The sequence below is a fragment of the Vulpes lagopus genome, chromosome 19 (assembly GCF_018345385.1).
Source record: "Vulpes lagopus strain Blue_001 chromosome 19, ASM1834538v1, whole genome shotgun sequence".
Classification (NCBI taxonomy): Eukaryota; Metazoa; Chordata; class Mammalia; order Carnivora; family Canidae; genus Vulpes; species Vulpes lagopus.
The window spans coordinates 27,011,042-27,026,834 of record NC_054842.1 but is presented as its reverse complement, the minus strand read 5'-3'; the positions used below and the strand labels follow the sequence as shown (position 1 = coordinate 27,026,834).

The 15,793-nt window shown below is 41.4% G+C and overlaps 1 protein-coding gene across 2 annotated transcripts in view; it reads right to left on the bottom strand.

Moving 5' to 3' along the window:
- RFTN1 (raftlin, lipid raft linker 1) overlaps nt 1-15,793 on the bottom strand; it is a 198,097-nt gene that overhangs the window by 89,937 nt on the left and 92,367 nt on the right. For both annotated transcript variants that reach the window (XM_041734082.1, XM_041734081.1), the window contains exon 4: nt 1,301-1,409. In XM_041734082.1, coding sequence (XP_041590016.1) covers nt 1,301-1,409 — 109 coding nt within the window. The remainder of the gene's footprint in view (nt 1-1,300; nt 1,410-15,793) is intronic.

The following is a 15,793-nucleotide window of genomic DNA, read 5'->3' as shown; positions in this document are numbered from 1 at the left end:
GCTTCCCACAGGGAGCCTGCTTCTCCTTCTACCTATGTCTCTGTCTCTCTCTCTGTCTCTTATGAATAAATAAATAAAATCTTTAAAAAAAGTCACTGGGTATTTAACAAGATAATCTAATTATTTCATTCTTTTGTAAAAATCCTCTGAAGAGTCTCTACTGCATTTACAGCAGAGTCCTGGCCCCTACCACCATCCCTTAGACTCCCTTTCTCTCCCAAAGCTTGATCTTTTTGACTCCCCTCACTTGCTCCTGCACCACACCTTCACACATGCGCTCCCTCTGTTTATACGGCTCCCCAACCTTCCCTGGGCAGCCCCATCACTAGGTTACTCCTCCTCATCCCTTCTTAGTGCAGAGAGACCTCCCCAATACCCAGACCACATGGTGTCTACTTGCTCCTCTGCCTTGCTGCTTCCCTGCTGGTAATGCTCATCACACTCCTCTAGGGTCTGCCTTCCAGGTATGACGACATGAGGGCAGGGGCCACAGCTATTTCATTCTCTGTGTCCAAGCACCAACCAGGCAAGTACTATTTCTGGTCCAAAGTTGATGGCCATCACTTCTTATTAATGAATTTACGAACTGACAGATCAGATCTCAAGCAAACCGTAATCACCTCTACAGGATAGGGAACTGTCAAACATTGTGCAAGACTGGGTGACAGAGAAAAAAGTAAGCATTGAGGAATGAACTTAGCCCCAGTTTGGGCAAGGACATTCCTTCTGCAGTAGATGTCACATTGAAAGTGGACCCTGCAATTGGGGTAGGAAACCTCATATGGCATGAAGAGAAGTTCAAAACCAGACAATTTCTGGGCAGAGAATGATTCTCCTGCAAGTGGGCAATTTTCCCTGATATAACTGCATGCCAATGGATACAGCACTCTGGGATGCTCTCACACTAGAAGGAAAGATGGCTCATGGCAATGAAGACCCACAGGATAAGTAGAAGGTGGGGTGGGGGTGCTATCACACCACCGTGAAGGTTTGAAGGGAGTCCCAGCAATGGGTCCACAGGCCTGTCAGCTATTAATGCCACTACAGCTTTAAAAGACAAGGTCCAGGGACCTGCCTGCCCAGGAAGGGGGGAAGCTACCATGTTCCCAGGTCATCTTCAGCCTGAGCAATGTGTGTAGTGGTGGGGGTGGGGGTGGTTTGCACCCTTGCAGGACTGCTCAAAGACCCACATTCAAGAAGGCACGGGCTCTGCCCCAGCCTGTGGAGTGTGGCTGAACTGCCCCAAGTTAGCCCCAGCCAGTTTATACTGCAAACCTGGTCAGTGGTCTACAGGGCTCACCTTCTTAATGAACTCTGGGATGAGTTTTTGGCCTGTCAGGTGGTCTAAGGAGGAACAGCAATCTAATTCCAAGATGTAGCGTTCATTGTGGAGATCACTTTTCTGAGATCTGAAGAGAGGAAAAAAAAACACAAAGATTAAGATTTTGTACTACACACACACACACACACACACACGCACACCCGAATGAACAGTTGGGTATTTAATGAAACCCCAAATTCTTTCCCGAAAGTAAATGTCAAAAAGGCACTACTGAAAAATAACTTATGGTAAAACTCAAATTTTACACACACACACACATAAAATTATACACATCATGGAAAGACCTCTAAGACATAGTATCAAGTTATAGACATTTAGCACAATATAGTGTATGCATTAAAACCACACACACACACACACACACACACACACACACACACTCCCATAATGTTTATTTCCCATGTGTTTATATCTACCAAGGCACAGACAAAGAGACACACCAAACCAATAATAGCATTTACCTCTGGGGGATGGAGAGGGTCTGCATGGGAACTGGATCAAGGGGTGGTATGGTACCTGAAAGTAACTGTAGCTATATCCCTAATTTTCTTTTCACTTTTTTTTTTAAGAGAATATATTCTTACAGCACTTAGAAAATTAAAATTAATTTTAAAAGACTTTTAAAAGGTCTTTTACAAATCCTTTTTTTAAAAGGTTCATCCCCTACAGAAGGCAATCTGGCAAACTCTATCAAAATTAAAGATGCACTAAAGAAAGAATATAAAGAACTTTAGTTCTGGGGAAAGAGTGAGTATCAAGGCTGTTTGTGGCAAACAACTGCAGTCTTCTGGTCGGTGCAGAGGTGTCCAGCACAGCCCCGCCACCTCCCCCACACAGGGGGTGTGGCCGCCTCCCTCTTTCCCACCATGTAGATGTGCAAATGATACAAAACTATGCGCATTCAGGAGAGCCAGCAGCAAGGGATCACCAGAAAGAAAACCCACCACTCACTTCTTGCCATTGTTTTGAGGGGCTCCTGTGTGACACTTACATAGGCCTGAGGAATTCCCAGAAGCCACATGATTATCAGAAATGGAAGATGATTCCTTGGCCCACCCAGTCAGGCATAAGGCAAGAGAAAGTGGATTGCTGCTAAGTGTCAGCAGGGCATGTATGCTCTCTCTCTCTAGGTAGCTGTCATGGAGATCAGGACTCAGGACCAGGGTCCTGGGCTCTGCCCAAGGCTTCCAGCACAAGCACAGCCACTCCCCACTGGCTGAGAGGTGAACAAGGCTCTCCCGGCCCACTTATGAGGAGCTCTACCAAAGAGGGGCCCATGCCAGCCCCTGTAAGAGTAGGTGTGGCCATAAAATTCTTAAAGTGGAGACTTTCACACCAAACTCCTGATGCACACGTATCCTGCCAAATAAATGGCTTCTGAATGCATATTTGCTACATTTTAAAAATGAATTTCTAAGATTCTTCTATATTATATATTTTTTTTTTATTTATGATAGTCACAGAGAGAGAGAGAGAGAGGGGCAGAGACACAGGCAGAGGGAGAAGCAGGCTCCATGCACCGGGAGCCCCACGTGGGATTCGATCCCGGGTCTCCAGGATCGCGCCCTGGGCCAAAGGCAGGCGCCAAACCGCTGCGCCACCCAGGGATCCCAGATTCTTCTATATTATTAAAAGCAATTTACGCTACTGTTAACTATCTGGGTATGATTTACATAAAATTCAAAAGTGTAAAAATTTTAAAGAGGATTTGGTTTTTCACAGGTGTGCAATTGGGGAAGCAATGTCAACTGCATTATCTTGACTTTATTTTTCCTTCCTGAAAGGAAACACATCCTTTCAGGAGTAGGGACTGAGATATATACTTTTGATATGTAAAAGAATAAACAGACTTGAAACTGCTCAAACTGGAATAAACTAACTCTGAAAGAAGAAACCAGTTCTGTGCTCCAGCCTTCTTGCATTAAAACTTTGTCGGACTAGACGCATGTTTTCATTCTTCCCCCACATTCTCATCCTCTACCACCCCAAACAAAAGACATATTAAGAGAAACTAAAGCAGAAGATTTAAGATTTTTGAAAGAGAAGACCTGGTCATGATACACAGTCATGGGTATTGTGGGGTCTCAAACAATGAAGACAGGCATGGGAGGAGAGTGTTCTAAGATGTGAAATCCCAGCTGCTCTGTCACATGAAGACAAATGTCAGACCACGGAGGTTATTTATAAACACCCACTAAGATTTTAAATGAGTAGGTTGAAAACCGGTAATCATTTTAAGTACGTCGACACTATAGCCACTCAGTGAAACACTCAGAAAATTAATGGAGTCGGTCTTTCAGCAAATCCAAACCAGGTTCACAAGGAATAAGCTCTAGTACAGGATCTAGTAACCACCATCTTTGGTTCTAGAACCAGAAGTAGTATAGGAAGGAAGGCAGCTCTGGTTCATTTCACCAGATAATTTACTCAGTTATATTTGAACTGAAATGAGCACAAAATATCTACAAAAATAGGCATTAGGGATCCCTGGGTGGCGCAGTGGTTTGGCGCTTGCCTTTGGCCCAGGGCGCGATCCTAGAGACCCGGGATCGAATCCCACATCAGGCTCCCGGTGCATGGAGCCTGCTTCTCCCTCTGCCTATGTCTCTGCCTCTCTTTCTCTCTCTCTCTGTGACTATCATAAATAAATAAAAATTTAAAAAAAAATTAAAAAAAAATAGGCATTAGACAAATTTTCTAGATAAAACATGAAAAATACACATCTTGACCTATTGTCTTGGCAAAGCAAATCCAATGTCTACGAAAGGAATAGATGAGCAAATAATAGGTCATCTCTTGCCTTTAGGAATTACCTCCAGAATTTTTAAAAAATATTTTATTTATTTCAGAGAGAGAGAAAGAGAAAGAGAGAGAGAGAGAGAGAGAGCATGAGAGAGCGCACACAAGCATGGGGGAGGGGTAGAGGGAGAAGTTGACTCCCCGTTGAGCAGAGAGCTGCATGTGGGACTTGATCCCAGGACCCTGTAATCATGACCTGAGCTGAAGGCAGACTTTTAACTGACTGAGCCACTCAGGCACCCCTATCTCCAGAATTTAACTACAGTAAATATGGTGGCTGTGGTGAACATAGCCCTAAGGAGACCCCTTCCTCCCAATCACTTCCACCTGCTGTTCATGCCTTTATAAAACCCTCCCCTTGAGTGAGGGCAGGACCTGCACTTCTAACCACCAGAATTTGGCAAAGAGGATGGGGTGTCACTCCTGTGATTACACTATGCTGTAAGGCTCCATTCCAGAGGGCTGGGGCTACATATTCCTCTTGCTGGCTTTGAAGAAGTAAACTGCCATGTAATGAAAGGGTCATGTGTCAGCTCCTGGCCAACAGTTGACAACAAACTAGGGATTTTTGTTTGCAATAGGATGACTACAAGGATATGAAGCCTGTGAAGAACCTAAGGGAGCAGTGGAAACAGATCTTTCCACAGTTGATCCTCTGTTGAGATTATGGCCCCCGCCAACACCTATATTGTAACCTGATGAGACCTGGCACAAAGAACTCAGATAAGCTACAGGAATGTGGGATAAATAAGGCATGTTGTTTTGAGCCACTAAATTTGTGGTAATTTATTACAGAGCATAGAAAAATAATATAGTTGCTGAGTAGGAAGACACGGCAGCTTCATGCTCAGAATAAGCCTCCCACTGGTGACTAAGTCTAGGCTCAGGCCCACAAGATCCATTCAGACACCTGAGAGCAGTCACTAACAGGTGATGAGTGCTCCATGTCTCTGAGGGTAAGGATCACCCTGGGAAAGAGAAGCAGACACTCAACAGAAGTTGCTCTAGGTGCCAGGGTGTGGCCTGTGATCAAGGGATCACATCAGGAAGGAATAGATACTCTGCAGTCAATCAAGTTCCTATGGAAGAAGCATTAACATAAAACTCTCAGTTGAGAAGGCATTTACGTCCTGTGAGGAAGAGAAACACCACTTAGGTTTCCCCAAAGGCCATGTCCTTGTGTTATTCTGGAAAAGGAAATGAGAAACCATCAAACTTCCCCTGGACCGGAAGCTGTGATGGCTTCCACTTCTGGAAAGGACAGAGGGATCTGGATTTAAACAATAAGAAAAAGGAGGGACACAGAATGTGTTTTGGAGATGTAGGATTAACTACCTAAAGTCTCCCTCATCTGGAAATTAACACCTAATACTCTGGGATTAAATGTGAGCACTCAAAGAAGAGCACTGCTAACAGTGAAATGTGCTTTGCCACCTCCTCCACTGCCTATTTCATAATTTCCTCCAGATTTATCATTTATAGGCTACAGGTGCTAAAGCAAACTAGAGGTGGGTTGCTGACCATAAATAAATATTTATTTATTTATATTCTTATTTGTTTATCTATTTATACTTCCTGTGTCTTGGTTTCTTTCACCGTTAAATGGGAATATTATTAGTAGCTGTCTCTTAGCATCATTGTAAGGGTTACATAAGACAAAAGCATGTAAAGCCCTTAGCACAGGGCATGGCAGGAGGTCTGGCCTCAGCAAGCATTAGCCACTGCTGATGTAGTGACCATCATCTATAACTGCATTCTTTACTTTTCAAACACGCATCATAGTTCATAATTACTCATTTGAGAAGTACTGACCACAACTACTATTATGCACTAGGCACTGCTCTTCAGCATACGTCAACAGACAGAAGAGACAAAGATCTCTGCTCTCGTGGATCTTACAATCTAGTGAAGGGGGACAGGCAAAAAACAATAAACATACATGAGCACATAACAGAGTATATTCAGTGGTGGTAAGTGTAGAAGAAAAAAGAAACAGAGCAAGGTGAAAAGAATCAGGAGTGTGTGAGAGGAAGATGTGGGGGGTTTTGTTGTTGTTGTTTTTAAAGATTTATTTATTTATTTTAGAGAGAGAGAGCGAGCACGAACACAGGAGGGGCAGAAAAAGAGGGAGAGAGAGAATGCTCAAACAGACTCCCCACTGAAAATGGAACTCGATGTAGGGCTTGATGCCAGGACCCTGAGATCATAACCTGACCTGAAACCAAGATTTGGTTGCCCAACCAACTGAGCCACTCAGGTGCCCCTGGAAGCTGCAGTTTTAATGAGGATGGTCTGGGTGGCCTTGCTGAGAAGGTGACATTTATAATACAAGATCTATGAGAAGTGAGGGATTTGGCCATGCTGATATCCAGGATAAGAGTTTTCAGGCAAAGGGAATAGCCAGTACAAAGGCCCTGAGGCAAGACAATACAAAGAGGCCCTGTGGCTGGAGCTCAGTGAATAAAGGGCAGAGGAGGAGAGAAGACATGGCTACAGTCAAGAGCAAGGTAACATAGATCTTACAGACCATAGTAAAGACAGTAGTTTTTACAAAGAATGACAGGGGAAGCCCTTGGAAGTACTAAACAGAAGTAACATGATCTGATTTATTTTACAAGGATCCCTCTGGCTGTAGGAGGCAGCTAAGAGATTAACTCAGTCTTCTAATGGGGAGATGATGATGGCTCAGGGTAGGTTGTTAGCAGTTTAACAGTAGTCACAAAAGCTAGATTCTGGATATATTTTCAAGGTGGAACCTTTAAGACTTCCTTACAGGGTGTAGAGGGAAGAAAGCAGATCAGGGTGACTAAGAATTTTTGTCCCAGTAACTGGGAGAGTGGATGAAGTTACCACAGCTATGATGGGGAAGGTTGTGGGTGGCACAGTTTTGGGGGAAGGTCAACAATTCCGTTTCAGATGTGCTGAACTTGACTTATGCAGCAGACATCTAAGTAGAGATGTCTGGTAGACAGTTTAATACATATTTCAGTCTGGATTTTTGGAGATACAAATGAGAGCCATCAGCTTCCATGTATTTAAAGCATAAGATTGGATGAGATTTCAATTAATGTAGAGAAAGAACTGTCAAGGACTGACACTTGGGACCCTCCACTGTGAAGACATTGGGAGAAAAGAGAAGAAAGCTCAAAGGAGAAGGAGGAGAAACCAGAGAGGAAGGAAGAAAACCAAAAGAACATGCTGTCTGTCCTAAAAGCAAAATGCAGGAAGCATGTCAAGGGGCAAGGTATGGGCTACCCTGTCAACTGTTTCAATAAAGAAATTCATAATCTTCTCTTCAATTTACCAATGGTCTTGAAATCCCCAAAGGGAAAGTAGATTTAGTCCATCCTATGGAAATAAGTGCAAAGAAATCTGTTTATGTTATGATTAAATTATGATTATTAAATTAACCCATCGATTTGGGTTTCCAACAGCTTAGTTCCTTGAAAAAGTAAAAACACCTTCATGCTGCTAGGCCATTTCTCAAAAACTGTGTGTGTGGGAAAATGAACAAAACAGCTCTAACCCATCTCACATCTTGAGGCCCCCACTTGTACACAGCATTGGAGAATTGAGGTGGGCTTATTTCCATTCCAAGGGGATTTTCTGAAAGGAAGAAGAATAAAAAGGATATTACTGAGCCGAGATGTGATGCGCTGGTGGTAACAAGGCACATAAACATGGCAGTCCCGACTGCTCAGGATGCTGGAGAAGCAGCTAAGACTTCACAGCCCACTTAAGTTTTAAAAAGGCATCACAACAGGACAACTAAATGTAGCATGGTACCCTGGACTGGGTCCCAGAACTAAAAGAGGACATGAATAGAAAAATTGATGAAATCCAAATAAAATCCACAATTTAGTTAACAGTAACGTATCAGTATCAATTTCTTAGTTTTGACAAATGTACCAGGGTAACATAAAATAGTAATGCCTGGGGATCTTGATGAAGTGCATAAGGGAATTCTCTGTAATTTCTTTGTAACTTTTCCGTTAAATCTAAAATTATACCAAAATAAAATTTATTTTTTTAAAAGAAAGAAAGCCATTCTAGACTTTTGGGTATGTGTATTTCCCATTTTGACTCTGTAATATTTATTCTCCAAGTCAGTGTCTCTAGACCCAAACTATACCTACACCCCTGCCTGACTATACTTCTCATATCAGAGACCCCTCAAATCACAATGGGGCAATGTCTAAAACAACTGGGTCTGGAGGAGAAAATGAAATGACCTTTGATGTGCCCCAACTTCAGGTACTGGAACATTCTAACAAGCAAACCTTGGGCTCTGTAAATCAGATAGGGTTTCCCACAGGGCAGGCATCCTCAGCCTTAGCTGCATTGAACTTTGGAAGCACTTTGGGAGCTCTCATAAATTCTGATTAGTTTTAGGTATGGCCTGGGCAACAGGACTTTGGAAATTCCCAAGTGATTCTAATGTGGAGAGTGAAGAACCACTGCCCAGGCAGGGTATGTTGCATCTGCCACTGTCCTGGAGATCTTCCCTGGACAAGAACTGAACAAGTCCATGGAAAGAGATAACAGAAAAAGAATGACTTGTAGACTTGTAGAGACCAATAATGTAGACTCCTATACCCCCAGAAAAAAACAAACCTTCAAAAAAAAAAAAAAAGAGATTAAAGAAATACAAAATAGAAATGAGGACCTTTCTCTATGCCTCTTTTGGTCAAAAAAACTTCGAAAGGATATGTGACTTCTTGCTCCCTTCTCTTCATTTTTACTTTTTTATTGTGGTGAAAATATACATAACATAACATTTATCATTTTAGCCGTTTCTACATGTGCATTCAACGTCATCAAGCACATTCGCATTGTTGGACAACCATTACTACCATCTATTTCCAGAACTTTCCTACCATCCCAAACAGCCCTCATTTATTTGACACCTTATAAATGTGATACAGGCCAAAACTGAATAGAGAATTTTAAATAAACACTTGTAGGGGCAAAAATTTTAAATAAATGTTGTAGTGGGTTGAGCATCTGACTCTTGACCTCAGCTCAGGTCTCTATCTCACAGTAGTGAGTTCAAGCCCAGTGTTGGCTGCCATGCTGGGCAGGTTTTTTATAGATAAAAACAAATGCTTGCACAACACATAAAAGCAGATTTAGAAACTGAGCATTTGTGCACAAATTTCTCCTAATTGTAGGGCAGGAGAGCAAAAAGCCCCTCTGCTAAATGAAGTACCTCAGATGTCAGCCCAACTGGCCACGGATGTCAGAGTTGTTTAAGACCATAAGACCACCTATTCCGTGTCGTGTTGACCTCATTACTCACACACAAACATCAACTGTAATAAAAACTGTGCAAATCAGAGCTGCGCTCATTACAACAATCACGTCTGCCAAGGGTTATGCAGTCACTCCCCAGGCAGCCAGAGGGTCAGAAAGTCAAACCAGAGATGCAAACTCAAAAGCCCATAGGCAATGAGGGGAAGAGGATATACTGTTGACCAAAATACATAATCTAGACACTTTGTTCTCATATAAAAGATACAGGAATGGTCTTCCTGTCCATGGAGAAGCAGGCTCTCTCTGCTTTTCATTCACACAGAATCCTATCGGATGCCCTCTCACAATGCCATTTCTGAGAGCGATGTGGTTGGAGAAAACCTGTCTCCATCATGAGAAGAGTCACCAGTGCAGGAGTGACTTTAAATGGCAAGCACCATGGCACTACAGTATTGGGGAGACAGTGAGAATTGTGGAAATCAACATAACCTGGGCAGTTTACATCCCAGCCATCACTAAAGATTCCAGGCCAGAGTTGCCAAAACTTCTAGTTTTTTAAAATAAGTCATTAAACTGTGTTTTATGTCAGCTATAACTGTTAAACTGTGGCTCCAGACAATGTTTTTTAATGTTACGTTGGCCAACATCTTGGGATTGAATTTGACCTCTTGGTCACCAGTCTCTGGCCTCTCGGTTACACACACAAAGCTCTCATGTGAGTCACAGAAGGCTGGATGCCAGGGAAGAGATAAGAGTGAATAGATGATCTAACTGTATCATAATAATAACCAACCCATAAACCCAATCCAGATAGTTCATTTCTTGTAATGACTCAGCAGATTCTTCCCCTCCATGCTCTCTGCTAACCCATGATCATGACCAGTGCATTCACACAGCCTCTGCCAGCAACACAGCTTAGCCCTCTGCTAAGCCATTGAAAGAGCATGTATGCAAGCAAAGACTGTACTGTCTATGAGTACTTTAAATATTCAAAATCAACTAGGGCAAAAGGGTTAATCTTCAAATTATACTGACAAAATGCCAAGCAGTTAATTAAATATCCATTTTGGTTTCATGAGCAGATCTGGAATGTCTCCTAAAAAACAAATGCCTGTCGAAAAACTATTATAAACTCTACTTTTAAAAAATAAACATGTGAATAACTACTACCATACACACTACTTTTAAATAATAAACATGTAACAGATCTCACTTCAACTCATAAACCCCTTAGATAACTTCAAAGACCATGAGTTTAAACAACATCTCCTCTTTCCCAGGACTACAGTCCCAGTTTGAACTTGAGTTGTGAAAAGAAAAGAGAGGATGTGCAGTTCATCAATAAAACAACTTTTGCTTCACTTAGAAATAATCAGAAAGAAATGGTGGTAAACTCAAACTTAGATTAGTAGGCACTTCTCCAACCAGAAAAAAAAAATTACTGAATGTCAGTTGACAGAAACAAATTCTCTGTCTGGGAAACAGGAAGGATTTTTAAAATACCTCCCCCAAGGCAATCCCAAGTTCAAGTAGAATAATCAGAATTTTTTTTTAAGTAGTAGTAGAGAGGGAAATGAATTACAGATCTGAAGACTTGTCAAGGTAAAAAAAAATAATAATAATTCTCTAGTTTCATTAAGTAATGTGAATGTGAAACTAATGACAATAAAACGACCTGTGTATTCATTCATCTGTTCATCACTTTCTTGACCACTGACCACAAGTAAGGCACTGAGTTAGATCCTGCCTTCAAGAAAATTACAGTCTATGGGCATCTAACTATGCAATATCACTATCTACTGTATGTAAACTGTATAAAAACAGAGGTGCCATGGGAGTTCAGTTACTTTCAGTGTCAAGGATCAGGAATTTTTTTAAAAAGCAAGAAGTGTGTCAGCTGAGTCTAAAGCTGAATGGAAATTAGTCATGGGACAATGGATAAAAGAATATTTCAGGCACCAAGAACAGAAATTAGTAAGCATATATATGGAAACAAGCATGAGCTACATAATGGAAATAGTAAGTAGGTCAGTTTGGTAAAAGGTGAGGGCTGTCTATCAGGATCAGTAGGACCAATAAATATGAGCCCAGCGAACATCTGGATATATCTGCTGTTAGGATGGACCTGTGATGTGTCTTACAGGGTGGGGCAGCAGAGAAGTGAGGACCATGGTTGGAAAGAAAGGATGGGGTGGTCGCTACAGGATGGGACTGGACTTCATTTTGAGGGAAAGGAGAGTCAAGCATGGTCTTAGATAAGAGAAGACATGAAAATACAGACTTTAGGAAGATTAAGCATGCAGCATTGTGTACGATGGAAGAAGAGGGAAAGAATGTTTCAGGAGAGCAGTAATGAGCTGAGCTAAGATTTTGTAGAGGGAGTGGACGGATGGGAGACAGATTTTAGGTATTTCCCGTCCCTGCAATTGGTGGTAGTTGGGGTGGAGTGGGGAGGGGAATAAATGCTGCTTCCCAAAGATGCTCTCCGAACAATGGGGAAAAGATTTCCGATCATTTTATGACTCCTTCCCCTTGTAAAATAAATCAAATCTACTAAAAAAAAAAAAAAATGCAGCTGCTGGAGTCAAAAGCTTCCCCTAGTAGTGAAACTTAAGAAATGCTTCAGGGGGAAAAAAACAAAAAACAATCCCCAAGTAAACAAATCCTAGCAAATCTTTACATAAAGCACCTAACTATACAGTCTATCAGAGGAGCTCTGAAGTAGGAAGTAGAAAGAAGGAGAAGAATGAACTCATAGATGGGTCACTGCCTTTTCTTCTGATTTTCTCTTCCTCTTTCACCAACAGATGTTCCCCACTTCTGATAAGGGTTTGATATCACCAGGAACATTCCAGAAATGATGGGGGGAGGCTGTGCAAATGATACCCTAACCACACACTCTCTTAGGAAGCTGCACACTGCCAAGTATGAGCAAGTTACTGTGGGCATCTAACTATCCAGTACTGCTGTTTATTCTAGAGAAATCTTGCCACATCCTGTCTCACTGTTTACAGTCAGAGCTGGCTCCCTGGTAGATAAACCGCCAGTGACTGCGCAACCCAAGGAGCTCACCATCAATCTTAAAAGCAACAGGAAAACAAATAGGCTTTACCCCAGTGGTCCCTGTATAATGCAGTATTTCAATCCCCATCAGGCTGGACTATAGAAAAGAGAACCTCAAGGAATGAGATCTGGGGCAGGGTCCTGCTTTCTCTGGGATCCTAAAAGTTTCCCTTTACTTTGAAAACTGTGGAAAGGACTGATCTTCGTATTAATGCACAAATAATATTTTATCACAAACATAACACTGAATGAAGCAGGTCTCCCTGATACTTAACTACTTTAGAGAAGTCATGTTATCCACAGACAAAACTAACAGTAATAGCACCCCATACGAATGTTCTTCATGACTCTCTCATGGGCTATGTTCAACTGAGTGACAAGAAGTCTCTTCTCTGTTTATATTCAATGCACATGTTCCAAATTAAAGTCTGTTTATTGTTTCCTTCTTTTCTAGATCTTCCTACCCACACCCTCTAACTAAATTAGATGATGGAATTAGATGATGGAAATTAGCCACTGTCCAACGCAGTAACCACTAGCCATTGTTGCTATCAAGCACCTAAAATGTGGTTAGTGCTCCTAAGGAACTGAATTTTTAATTTTATATTTAATTTAAATGAATTTACATTTACATTGCTACACTTGGCTAGTGGCTACCTAATAGGAGAGCACAGCTTAACTCTCTTCTTAAACTTTAATGTGAAAACAGATCACTGAGGACCTTGTTAAAATGAAGATTCCAATTCAGCATTGGCGGGGCCTGGGAATCTGCATTTTCAAGGAGCTCCCAGGTGATGCCAATGCTGCTGGTGCACAGATGACACTCTGAGTAGCAAAATTCTAACTGCTTTGGGAACCAGTGGAGTGATCCAGAGGTTTCACGAATCAGAGGTTTCACGAATCAGTAGTCTCCAAATTTTTTGATCGTGGGCTAGGTCAGTAAAAACTCCTGACTACTGCTGCACCAACAACCTACATAGGTTACATAAACTATACACAAAAGAAATTTTTAAAGATGAGAAGCAAATGAGATAAGCAGTATTTTAAAATTATAATCACAAGAAGTTCATATTATGAATAGCTAATATTTCAAGACTTAATATACACTTGAAATGAGATTCATTGTTAGCAACAGTGGCAACATTAACCCACATTTCAAAATGTCTTCTTGATGAGTCCAAATTTCTTTGGCCATCTTCTTTTAGATCTGAATAGGTATATAAATACATACATATATATATATATATATATATATATAGAAAGCTCTTACAGTGAGAAATGGGTCAGTGTGACATTTTTCTGTGTGTGAATGTGTGTATATGTGAGAAAGAAACAGGGACAGAGAGAGAGGGGAAAAAAGAGACAGAGAGGATTTTACATTTATATTTCTGGTGTGTTTTCCTGAATCTACAACTACATTACAGGAATTTTTTTTTTTTAAGATTTTATTTATTTATTTATTCCTGAGAGGCACAGAGAGAGAGAGGCACAGGCACAGGCAGAGGGAGAAGCAGGCTCCATGCAGGGAGCCCGATGTGGGACTCGATCCCAGGTCTCCAGGATCACGCCCTGGGCTGAAAGCGGCGCTAAACCTCTGGGCCACCAGGGCTGCCCCAGGAATTTTTTAAGCCATGTGTATATTTCATGAGGGTTAAACTACAAAAAATAATCCACAATCCACTTCACTGAGTTTTCAAATGAAAGTCTTCCTCTGAACCCAGGCTCTCAGGATACCTCCTGCTTCATATAGACAGGTGACTTCTGACCTCTGCAAGCAGCCAGGGAACCACCTTCAACCTGAACGTTCAATATTAGTAACACATAACTTTTTTCCTATTTTTTGGACATAAATAAATATACACAGAAGCTTCAGTACTCCTTCAACATGGGTATGTACCTCACTTTGGTAATACAGGCATACATAACATGTAGAAGTCTCAGAACGATCACAAAGCCCTAAAATAAAAATTTACTTCCAACAGTAAGAGTGAACTCTATGTTCCTGAAAACACACAGTAGAAATTGTGTTGTAATGTAATTACAGTTTTGAAAGAATTTACTGGGAATTGGAGAAAATAGCTTTAGACTCTGTATCAACATGCAAATCAACATGCAAAAGTTGGAAGATCCTGAAGGGCAGTGCCTTAATAGATACTAATATACACTAAAAACTTATTGTAACAAAAATAGCATGGCATAGGACAAAAATCAATAAAGAGATCACAGGAACAATAAAGAATTGGGAACAAACTAGGGTATATACAGAAATCCAAACTATGATATACAGGTACCCTTTCATTTCATGGTAAAATCAGGCAAATGCAATAAATGCTGTTGACAAAGGCAGCTATCTGGAAGAAAAAAAAGCCTGGAAGAAAAAAAAAGTAGATCCCTACCTCACACTCTAACATTAGCCCAATAGTTCTCACCTAGAGGCAGTTTTGCCCATCAGCAGACATTGATAATATCTGGAGACATTCTGATTGTCATTAACTGCAGGGCCAGGGGCAGGGGTGGTGGTGTTTGCTACTGGCTTCTAGTGGATAGAGGCCAGGAATACTGCTAAATATCCCACAGTGCACAGGATGGTCCCAGCCCAAACTGTTAATAGTTGAGACACTATATATAGGCTGGGAAATCCTACCCTACCCTTACAATCTAACACTAATGGTTAAAAAATTAAAGAGGAACAGTGTTAGTAGTAGACAGCTTCTGATGTGAATCCTGGCTCCTCACTTACCAAAAGCATGACTCTGGACAAGTCAAGACGGTCACATCTTCATCTTGCTTCCAGGAGTAAAGATAATGTATATCATGAAGCAATGAGCAAGAACTCGGGCCAGACACAATAAATGGGAGTTATTATGGCTGGTGCCATAAATAAGGAATCACATTAAGAAATGCCTGCAAACATGTACACATTCTTCATAAGAAAAGTGGGCTTTTTGTTCCTAATAAGATCCAAGTTGCCTGACAGAGCCATTTTGGGGACTTTAACTATAAAAGTCCAAAAATTAAAATTTCAACATGTTGGGTATGTCATAAATCTCCCCAGAGCAGGGATTGTGCTCATCTCATTCTAACAAAGGCTACTACCTTAGAAGATACAAGACACCTAATAAATACATTTGGGGTTTTTTAAGTAAAGAGGAAAAATAATGCACTAAGGGCCTCAAAACCATTTGCACAGAAATGTTTAGTGCAGAAACTGACAAGATCCAGCCAGCCTGCTCAATGGAGCCACCTGGGGTGCTCAAATGGTTTGCAGTGTCAAAATGCCCTGAAACCAGTTTATGCATAACCAGGCCTCTGGTCCCAGAGCCTAGCTATGGGGGC